At 36.6% G+C, this 11,445-nt stretch overlaps 2 protein-coding genes across 6 annotated transcripts; both read right to left on the bottom strand.

The window, feature by feature from the left end:
- Window positions 1-337: 337 nt before the first annotated feature.
- On the bottom strand, window positions 338-3,180 carry LOC121800900 (protein SICKLE-like). 4 transcript variants are annotated; one of them, XM_042200400.1, is made up of 4 exons: window positions 2,957-3,180; window positions 2,421-2,608; window positions 1,835-2,116; window positions 338-1,492 (listed from the first exon to the last, which is right to left on the bottom strand). In XM_042200400.1, the coding sequence occupies exons 3-4, from the start codon at window positions 2,085-2,087 to the stop codon at window positions 621-623; spliced, it is 1,125 nt and encodes a 374-aa protein (XP_042056334.1). In that variant the 5' UTR covers window positions 2,088-2,116; window positions 2,421-2,608; window positions 2,957-3,180; the 3' UTR covers window positions 338-620. The 4 variants fall into 4 exon arrangements, with proteins under 4 accessions (XP_042056334.1, XP_042056337.1, XP_042056330.1 ...); XM_042200403.1 differs by having other exon boundaries at window positions 2,442-2,608; XM_042200396.1 differs by lacking the exon at window positions 2,421-2,608 and having other exon boundaries at window positions 1,835-2,119.
- Window positions 3,181-4,171: 991 nt separating this feature from the next.
- Window positions 4,172-11,169, bottom strand: LOC121753256. Of its 2 annotated transcripts, XM_042148482.1 has the most exons (16): window positions 10,972-11,169; window positions 10,312-10,523; window positions 9,836-9,972; window positions 9,628-9,738; window positions 9,446-9,547; window positions 9,240-9,348; window positions 8,941-9,141; window positions 8,443-8,611; window positions 8,137-8,218; window positions 7,951-8,044; window positions 7,493-7,589; window positions 6,230-6,323; window positions 5,869-5,941; window positions 5,556-5,729; window positions 4,601-4,723; window positions 4,172-4,437 (listed from the first exon to the last, which is right to left on the bottom strand). In XM_042148482.1, exons 1-16 carry the CDS (start codon window positions 10,982-10,984, stop codon window positions 4,264-4,266), a joined length of 1,965 nt encoding a protein of 654 aa, XP_042004416.1. In that variant the 5' UTR covers window positions 10,985-11,169; the 3' UTR covers window positions 4,172-4,263. The 2 variants fall into 2 exon arrangements, with proteins under 2 accessions (XP_042004416.1, XP_042004425.1); XM_042148491.1 differs by lacking the exon at window positions 10,972-11,169 and having other exon boundaries at window positions 9,836-10,191; window positions 10,312-10,441.
- Window positions 11,170-11,445: the final 276 nt, after the last annotated feature.

The raw sequence follows: 11,445 nt of genomic DNA, 5'->3' as shown, positions 1-11,445 counted from the left end.
TGTCATTTTTAATTTTTAGTATGTTGTGTTGCTCCACCTTTGTTGGTATTGTACTAGAAGTTCGACAGACGAATTTTTGCTAGCTTTGAACCTTAACATTGCTTGAAATTGTACTAAAAGTAGTAGGGCATCCACAACACTAAGAAATTAAGCACTTAATTCACATGCTTTTGAGCATTTACACTAATCTTTTAATAAAACAATGCCACATGGCAGGCTTTGAGCATACCGTGTTCAAAGTCCGCAAGCTGTGCTTTGAGAAAAATATTGCAATCAGATCTAGTCATGATGAGTAATGAGCAATGGGACGACTTCACTTGTCGAGTGATTTTTGAAATAGAATGTAAAGAGAAGTTTGATTTTCTTGCATCATATCATTGATTTCAAGCTAAATTTGGATACCACTACAAAATGATTCTCTCATCAAAATCAGACATCAAAGATTCAACAACTAACTAAAATTACAAAAAAATAAAAATAAAAATTGAATCCAAAAAACATCAGATCTGATGGTTACATATTTATCTGTTTGTTTCCGAGGAATTTAGTTGTAAACTGATAGGCAGAATTAAGGGCTTATTACCAATTACTTTAGGACTCTGCTCCAAATGGCCAACCCTTCATGTACTCGGCTCGCTGTGAACAGGCTCGTCAGTTGAGTCACCGAATGAGGAAGCCAGGTATTGAGCTAGGCTTTGCTGAGAAATTGATGTCTCTGGAACTTCACTAGAAACTTTAGCTTTTTTCATAGTGATGGATTTAGGCAGCCAGGACTTATTCTCTGGGGCAAGAGTATCCTTTCTTTTAACAGGATCCAACATCTTCCATGGATCTTCTACCATTTCCTTGATGTAATACAAATCTGGTCGCACTTCAGCTGAAACTGATTCACGTGACCCTCCTCTCCCGCCAATCATTCTTGAACCTGGAGTTGCGCTATTACCAAATGATCGACCCCTGCCTCTACCAGACTCGGGATGCCTGCTGCCTCCACGCCCTGATGCATGGGGACTACTGTAGTAGTTCTGACTTCTGCCTCTACCATAATAAGGATGATCCTCCGGCCCAAAGCTAGGATTGCTGAAATGACCACCTCTTGAAGTGTTTGGTGGGCTTGCATAGTTAAGGGTGATGCCTGGTCCACCCCGGGCATTTGGAGGAGTACCTTGTGGTCGACCTGCAAATTCCATAGGTCCACCCCACGCATTTGGAGGATTACCTCGTGGTCTACCTGCAAATTCCATCGGTCCACGCCAGGCATTTGGAGGATTGCCTTGTGGTCTACCTGCAGATTCCATCGGTCCACCCCGGACATTTGGAGGATTACCTTGTGGTCTACCTGCGAACTCCATCGGTCCACCCCAGGCAGTTGGAGGATTACCTTGTGGTCCACCTCTTTGATCAGGATAGTTGACACCTGGAGTTTGATATGATTGGTTTGGAGCCGTACTTCGATAAGTAGGTCCAGGAGGCATATGTTGATGGGCAGGTCCTGTTGATCACATAAACAAGCATTCAATGAAAAGAAGCATATGCATACAAAAATCAACTCGAGCATTCAAACACCAGAACTTTCTCTTGGCAAGGATTTCATTATAGCTACATAAAACTTACAACACAAAGCAATTTCCAATTTCCAATTTCCACAAATACACGGAAGAATAAATCAAAGTAGTATCAACTCTACTAATTGCAATGGAGCACATCAAAAGTGCTGAATAATAAACATCAAAAGCAAACATAAGCTTATTTCAAAAGACAAGATTGATATTAATATCATTAGAAAATGAAAACAAGAAGAATATATGTAAAAAAAATCGGGAGCATGTGAGACCTGAGGAGCGCCCGTGTGAGACCTGAGGAGTGATGTTATCTCTCCTACTTCCAGAGAATGCTGCCATAGGGTCAGTGTAATAATCAAATCTTGGAGAAAAATATTGAGTTGGAACAGAAGTGCTTTCTCCTTCAACAAGAGGGTTTGCAAGGCCACCAGATGCCAATGATCTATCAGTGTTTGCAACTGTTGTATCAGTACCTTCAATTCGCATTGCCTTCAGCCTTTCCCTTCTTTTCTGAGACTCTTCCATTATCACCCAACGCCTAAAGAAGAATCAATCTGCTAGAGGGATGAACATATTTGTTATGATCTTTATATCTCAGACTCTATTTTTCAAATAAGATTTATCAAAGATAAAAGTTACAAGGAACTAAATTTACAATATACACCCTACAAAGTAATATGTAGGGATTGGTTATTGGCTACTGAATTACTACTAAGTTCAATTTCCTCTGCCATAGGCCAAATGGTTCAATGAGAAGTATGATTGAAAATCCAATTCTCTAGCTGTTAACATTATCACTGTTTTCCACCAGTTTCAACACACGCATACGTTCTTTTACCCTCATATTTACCCTCAAACCTTTTGAACTAAAAATCTCACAATATATGCACAAATTCATGAACTCAAGATTCATCCAAGCACATTTTGCTTCATAGTTTCCTGCAAGTTCCAAGCAGTCGGATTCGATACTTTTCCACATTCAAGTTTCTTCCACTGAGAAATACATTTATTCATCAACCTCAAGAACTTCCCTTAGGAAATAAGTTCTGCATTCAATCACAATTTCAGAATCAAGAGTTTTCCCTCACGTATGACACACAAATCAAGATTTTAACAAATAGAACTAAAACCAAGTTCTTTATGTATTTTTTTTCCTAGTACCAAGATTTCATGCTAGGATTGAGTGGATTTGGAGCACAATAACAAATTCCCATGCTTCACAAATATGCACACCTATTGCACTAAACAATAAAATTCAAAATTGGGATTAATTCCATCCTCAAACACCTACGACATAAACCCTCCCTTTTGTATTCTTAATTCCCAACACATGTTCACAAATTTCTGAAACAATAAATAAGAAACAGAAATAGGGAATAGGGAATAGGGAATACAATTTTTTCCCGACTGATGCTTGTGGAGGAGTGGGCATGTAAGTCTGTAGAGATGGTGATTCCTGATTGAGTTAAACGAAGGCACGACGCTACGGTTGCTTCTGTCGAGTTCAACCGCGAATTCGGCACGGCGTATCTGTTTAGGGTTCTATTTTAGAAATGGGGATTTTCACTGTATTCTTCTGCATTGCAGCCGCCGGTCTGATATTCTCTTCGTTTTACATTTTCATTTTGATGAAATTTATTACTATATCCGTCCACGAAAAATAATCTTACGACTTGACGACAAAGAGTTTTATGAACAATTAATTAAAAAGTGAAGCAGAAAAAATAAGTAAAATATAAGAAATAAAAAAATAAGTAAAATATGACAAAATAGAATAAAAAGTGAGTGAAATAAAGGAACAAAAAATAAATTTTATATTTTTAAAAATGAGACTACTTTAAATAGATATCCAAAAGTGCGGGAAATAAAATATTGAGGTCATTATATATTCATAATTTATATAATATTCATCTAAACATTAATTACTATAATATAAAATAATACTAAATTTATCAAAAAATTAATTAAAAATTATTTATAGACAAAATTTTATTTAAATTTTAGTTATATGAAACAATTAAGAAATATATTCAAGTTATGATTTAACTAGTTATTTTTAAAAATTATGAAATTGATAAGAAATCAACTACAAGTTATTATTATAATGGCAATTTTTTTCTTTATTAAGTACTTTATCTATTTCCTTTTTCTTATTTTATAGTAAAATTTAATTATATTTATATCATCTGATTATTTTTAATGGATGAGAGAAGTTTTTCTTCTTAAAAACAACCAACCCAAACTAAGCTTTAAGAATGTCAATATTCAATTCATTAGCTTATAAATGTGTCAAGTGTTTTAATTAAAAATTATAAACTTGTCAATCAGATATAATTAAATTCATTTCATTTCATTTACATTACTAGTAATTCGATTCATTTTTTATATGACTAATACAGTAGTACATTATTTATGATGAATAAACGACAAAATATGATTTAATACTATTTTGGATACTACTGAAAACTCTTGAACAAATCTTGATAACAGTAAGTTAACAAATGCAAGTGCTTGTCCAAAAACTAAACTAAGGTGACTTACTATCAAAGATCAAAGTAAAATATACTAAAAGTAAGTTTAAGATTGAGAATCTTAAAAAAAACATAAGATGAAACAAAAAAGTAGAGTAAGATTCAGAATCTGAATGAACATAAGATGGAACAAAAAAGTATTCTCGTATGACAGAAAGATGCTACAGAATTTAGAAGTTACAATCAGAGCGGCATGTCCTGAAAACTTCACCCCTCATCACATCTATTGGCATGTGCTCATTGGTATACCTCTCTGGACCTAAATACATGCCTGTTTTCTCCAACAGCTGAAGCCCTTCTTCTCGCCCAAATCTCGAAGAGTAGAGTTTCAGATACTCAATGTCCTGGACCATGCCAAACAGATGACTGAATTAATGGAATGGAAGAATCTGAATTGTATGGTCCTAAGGCACACAAAATCTTTTCATTTTTACGGATATTCAACTTCACAAAACACGTAAGCACGATGCCAAACAGGAAAATATATGGAATTCTCAATGAAGTTACCTGCAAACCACTTAAAAGCCGCTCAAGTCGTAAAGAGGCAACGGGTTCAGCTGAAGACGAGAAGACTTGCCCCGGGTAATATAAGACTCCATCACCTGGAGGGAGGCCACGCCGAAACTTAATCTGGAAAAAGGTATGAAAGAAGAGTGTCAAAGATGCGACAGGTGATTAAAAACTAGGGATGTCAATTTAGCCCGTAACCCGTGGGTTGACCCGAATAGCCCGCCAAATTTATAGGGTTAGGGCTGAAAATTTCCAGCCCGATAAAATTACAGCCCGATTAGCCCGCACCCGATTAACCCGCAACCCGTTAGGGCCAGACCCGAAAACCCGATGGGCTGGCCCGAAAACCCGATAAAATTTATATTGTTCTATTTGTTTGACTCTAATTCGACACTTCATTGATTATTTTATAATACAGATTACTGAAAAAATAACTTCCATTTTATATATTAAATATATAAATTATATATTAAGTTTTTATTAATATAATAATAGAGAATTAGAAACTTCAAATTCACTAAAAAAATATATTTAAATTTCTAAACATGCTTTAAAATTTCTTGATGTTTATGTTTTATGTTGCATAAATCTCAAATATTAGTATTTGATCATGTTAATATTTGAGTTTACGCATATATCTCAAATTTATCATAATTAAATATTTTACATTTTATAAATATAACTAATTTTCACCATTATTTATTGGATTGATCGCATGTTAATTTTATCGGTAGCAACCCGATTAACCCGATGGGCTAGCCCGAAACCCGAGCTTTTAGGGTTAGGGCTGAACTTTTATAACCCGAAAAAATAACAACCCGATTAGCCCGCACCCGATTGACCAGCAACCCGAATAGGGTTGGCCCGAAACCCGGTGGGCTGGCCCGATTGACATCCCTATTAAAAACCATGGAAGGACATCGACTTCATATCCTGTACAATATCAAGTTACCTCAGCACTAGGAACTGATGCCTTCTCATAGCAATTAGCACCCCAGTAGAGGAAACCGGTTCCGCCTTCTTTCCATACTCGCCACATTACAGCACGATGCTGGGTGCCTCGCATCCCCAAATGCCAATTAGGATGAGGATCTGCCGGCCCCATGCATACATAAGTCCACCACTCCTGTATAAAGGCGTCGATACATATATTAGGAATTAGTTTTATTTACATGTCGGTATAAGTATAGTGAGGAATACGACCCCATAAACTTAAGTGTTGGGGGTAGAAGAGCATTATTTCCTAGGCGTTTAAACTGCATTACCTCGCCATTTTCAGGTTGTATTTCTGCTATGATATCCTTTGCCAGATCTTCGCGATTTCCAATCACCCATTCACTGCAAGGGAAAATGACCTTCTACCCATAAGTCTATACTATTGTTGAAAAAAGAAGTCAAAATCAGCAATCTCAAGCCCACTCTACCATATTTTTCATTAACATATTCACATGTGTAAATTTAAAAATAAAGTTGTATGGAGAAGATAAAATGCATATTTCACCATTCGGAAGTTTAGAAGATATAGAAACTTCAGATGAATGGTTCAGATTCAGTTGCAGTCATAAATGCACTTAGCTGATTTGCTTAAAACTAAACCTAGAAGAAAGAGGTTGAAAGATTTAGTACCTTGTGCAATATATTTGATTGTGAGGACGAAGAAACTCTGGAACTTTAATAAAAGATTCAAAGTTATTTGAGGCTAAGGGTGCATCACTTGGACCTGAATTAACAAGAAACAAAAATGAGAGTGGAACATTCGGAAGAATAGCCACTGTTATCTTTTAGATTTGATTTGTTAGTAGATTTATTCAAAGTCCTTATCAGTAGGAGCTCAGTTTCAGTAGTAGTTGCTATCTTTAGGTTTAATTATTATTTCCAGCATAGGATATCTTTAGGTTTATCTTGCAGAATCTTAGTCATTTAGGATTCTTTTAATTCTCCATAAATACCTCCTTCAAGATTGAAGTAAGGCATCCAAGGATCAGTCGTAACAAACCAATGTGTTACATGAAATGAAGTAATGCAGTTCTGCTGCCTTAATCACTAAGAAGGTGCTTGGTATGATGGAATGGAAGATGGGATAGAATGATCATTCCTACCTCCATCCTACTTATTTTGTTGGGTACTATAATATTTCTTAGGAATCACCATACCTAATATAGTGGGAATAGCCATTCATTCCTGAAGCCATGGTATTAGACCCTTCCTAGTCTTATCTTTACAGTTTTATGATTTGACAGCAGCCATAGGTAATATCAAGTCATGCATCTATGAACACACACTCTCTCTCTCTCAGATTAGGCGATATATGATCTCCAGTTCCAGGCAGATATGCTCAGACATGTGATAGGCTGCCATGCAGTTCCACTGAATTATATTGTTATACAAAGATGTCAATCAATTTTACATGTAACATATCAATCCTATGATAATGCAACAATCATGATTCCATTCTTTCGTATTCCTTGTGCATATCAAGCATAGGAATCACCCAAGGTTTGTCATTCCGTTCCTATCAGCATCCCATTCCCCACTGATTTCCGTTCCATTATACAAAGCATCTCTGAAGTTACTTAACTTTGTATTATAGTCAAGTAGTTCTAATAGATGTTCATGATGCAATGTCAAGAAGAAGCTATTCAATCTCCGGATTCACACGTGTGCGATTTCTTCTGTTACCTATAACTCATCAAGAAATATTTGTAGGTGGATACATGAACAATAAATTTTTTGAACTGATTACTATGAACTCATAGGCACCGCAGGATCGAGTCAATGCCAGTTTGCTCAAAAAAAATTTCATTTTTCCAGCAAGTTTAACATCAAGTTCAGATATACACACATGGAGGTCAACTATCAAATTCCTCAAGTTAAAAGGAAAACACTCACCACAATAATAAGTTGTCATAATACGGGCATCAGGTGCGTAAGCTTGGATCTCACTTGCCATGTTACGAATAGCTTCATAATGCTCGAGGTTGAGTGGCTGGAGGGATAGAAACAAGAAAGAAGGGCGTGCCATCAATCAGTTACAGGGTAATATTATAATATTTATTTCAGAGGAAGAATAGTTTCTATAAGGTAGAGAAGTCAACAGATTCAAAAATATTTGAATACATATATTGCTCTTGTATGCTAGAATTTGGTAAGGTTTAATCCTGGATGATTGAACAAGAGCACATTTTTCAGCTTGCCAAGTATGTTATTTCTACCCAGCGAATGAGATAAGCAGAAGTCAGTTACACCCTATTTCCTTCAGCTATTGCTATCAATACATATCGTAAAAAAATCTCCTAAATTTTTTCAAGAAATATGCATGTTCAGACATATCACTCCCATGTCCTCACCTCATCCCACAGATAGAAGTAGGCCTTCCTCCAATGATTCTTTGTTCGTAATAGCTCCACTTCTCTTTGCAGAAAGTTCTTTGCTGTATCGCCACTAACGCACAGTAAGAAGCAAATATGAAATAATCAAATTAAGAAACAGAAAGAGCAGGATACACTTAGCCAAGGGGCAAGTAAAATATATACCAGGAGACTACCGGACTATCTGGTACAGCATATGCTGCAAGCCTGGGGTTAGACAGATACTCGTCTGATTTCGGATGATCAGCTGCACGAACAAGGACATGAATACAGCATGCCAAAATCAGAGAAATTTAATAAGTGGAAAACAGAGTAGGAATGTAGTAATGGATTAGTCATACTTTGATATCCTCATAAAATATTTGCAAACGGTGAAAAGCAGATGCTACAATTATACTCGACTGATAACTTAATTGTTGTAGAGGTACATTATCACTTTATTATAGTGACCTAAAACTTCTTCTTGTTTACCTGGCCATGGACAGGTGTAAGTCAGAACTCGCATTCCTTCACGCCATCTGCAGAAGTATGGGCTGATTTTATATTGAAGCAGCCACTGAAAATGCTCATCCAGTGCCTCGTACCACTGGCTACTTCCATGCTCAACACCGAACCGGTCCTCAATCACCGTATCGGATATCTATCTATCATTAAGGAATTCACCGTCCTTCACTTCAGTTCAGTAGGCAATAAGTGCAAACAGTGGCCAACTTATGAGATAATTTATAGAAACTATTACGAGGAAGGGTAAAAAGGGCAAGGATTGTCAAAGTGGAGAATTGCATACTATTATTCCGGATGGAATAGTAACAACAGAACATAAGGTTGAATTTCGCACCATAGGATCCAGATCTGTTCAATAGATACTGAAACCACGGGAAAGAGATTACTGAGATCAACTTTGACAAACTGTCAAATAGATAATTCAACTACACTTGGAACAGATGATCAGCCAAACAACAAGGATACACCAATAACAGCTGGAAGAGAAGGTGTGACTGGAAGAATGAAATCCCAGACTGTTAAACTCATCTTCACTCGTATTGAAAAGTTTGAAATGGCATCCTCCTCCATCATATCACCTGAACCATTATCTAGATAAAGATCCGAAAATGATGGCATTTCAAGCATTTTTCTCAAAGAAGAAGATGCACATTTCACTCTCTCTGCCTATAATTTAATAAGAAATTGATCTATTAGCAGCCTGCAGGAACATCTATATAATTTCAAGATTAATCTCTCAGCTGACAAAAAACCAAGGAACCCACCACTTCATCCAGTGGCTTTCCATCAATTGGCTCCAGAAAATCAAGACAATTTAATAATTCTTGGTACATGTGATTCCTCTCAGCTTTGTTTGGGGACTGTACAGTAGATCTGTAACAACACAGAATCACGAAGAGCAGATAACATAAGTGAATATGCACAAATTTCACACTATATGAATTACAAAGAAATACAATCAGATGATTACTGTGTGTCAGCTCGTGTAGCAGTAATTATGAATTCCCCTTCATACTGACCAGGGGGCTGGAATTCCGGGACATCGATTGAAACATAGACTGCCGTTGTTTCTCTGCAAGGATATCAAGATGTTTTGAGGGTCATAGACTTAGTTCAGACTTCAGACGGAATGAATTTCGATTTGTTCAGTACCCAGGAAGAAGGTTCAGTTGAGACACGGGTACTTCAAGCGGCACAAGGGCATCGGGAACACCCAAGATTGGTACAACATGCCTCACTTTCAACGACTCACCAACTATCAATCTGCATGTATGATGTATCCAAAAACATTAGCCTCCTCAATTTTCTAATTTATAATAGTATAAGAGAACAAAATTTGTACTATATTTAAAAGACAAACCTATCACCAGAAGTGGAGCACAGATCCGTACATTGCATCTGCACGGTTCCAGCCACAGTAGATCCGGCCCAAGAAACTTTTGGACGTATAGCTATCTGGAAATTCTCCCTCTCATTTCTTGCTGCTAAAAGAGATATCTTCAACAAAAACAGTGTCAGAGAGAAGGAGATAAGCTGATTTGTGCAGAATCAGTGTCCTTGTAGGAATCACCTAAGATTATGCATATAATATGGAACAAAACAAAAGAAGCGCCAATTTTGATATAGATACCCTTCATATTTGATGCAATACAGTATTTGCATGCACATCTTATGGCCTTCAATCTATTCACCCACATACGTCAGATTCTCCTGAATCTACGAACTCACATTGGATACAAATCACACAACCAATCTAGAGGATATAACAACAAAAACTACAAATGGAGAACAACAGTTAACCCTTAGCTCTAAAAGGTAAAGCTCGTTTAAACTTACGGGCTCCAATGTACGAGGCATGTCTTGTGGGCCGACATTCGCTGTGCTTGGCATGCACCAGGTATGAACTAACTCGGACGAATGAACTTTCAGGGGATCAATGGAGGTCCTCAACAAATTTGGATCTTGTATGCCACTTTCGCCCCATCCATACGCTGTCCCACCTCCTGCTACACCCTCAACTGGCGGTACCATTGCCTCCGGATGGCCCCCTACATTTACCACAACAATCACCTCACCAAATCAGTTCAATTTCGATGGCCACTACAAAAATTAAGAACCACTAGTTTTTTCCTTTTTCATCTTTGGAGCACAATAAATCCTATTAATCAATCTCAATTAAGCATCTCCATCCTTGTCCCCTGAAGCAGCACTTTACACCCCTTTTTCCACCTCCATTCATCAACCTTCCGAGTACAAATAATTCGCAATAATTTAACTAAAAAATGGTAACAAAATTCAAACTCCTCGTTTAAAAAACTCATAACTCCACACAATAATCCCTACAAAAACATAACTATGTGAAAAATTAAACCACAGAATATATAACTCAATCATCTTCAGGCAGAGAATTAACTAAACTAATCACCAAATAACACGAATTTAATCAGCCTAAACCCACACTAAACATTCATCAAATACACACAGGATGACGCTTACCGGAGCTGTCCATTGCTGCAATTCCGATTTAAATAACCACAAAACTATTACAATTTCGAAATTATATTATGTGTTTCGAGTTAGGTGATCCGAGATTGCAGGAATTATAAGTGAGTTTTTGATTGAGATTATTTATATAAATGTAATGAAGAGACAAAGCACGGGAGTTTCGTGGCATTGTCCGTCACCGTCATAGTGAGTCAGGATGAGAAAGTTATTACTGCCACTCCACTTCTTGCTATTTCCACTCCCACTTCAGATTAAAACGGTTAATTATATGGAGTACTCACTTATTTATCTGAACTTTCACCGAAATTTAATTATTTTTATTTATGGTTTATATTTAACTTGAACTTGTAGAAAGTACTTATAGACTGTAGTCCACAGAAAATGATATTAGTAGTGAAAGACAGTCAATTGTAAAATTGATAAAATAAAAAGAGAAAATATAATTGAAATATTTTGATAAAAAAA

This window comes from Salvia splendens, chromosome 1, assembly GCF_004379255.2.
Source record: "Salvia splendens isolate huo1 chromosome 1, SspV2, whole genome shotgun sequence".
NCBI classification, from domain to species: Eukaryota; Viridiplantae; Streptophyta; class Magnoliopsida; order Lamiales; family Lamiaceae; genus Salvia; species Salvia splendens.
Note: the sequence above shows the minus strand (reverse complement) of the source record. Positions and strands in the feature narration are given on the sequence as shown.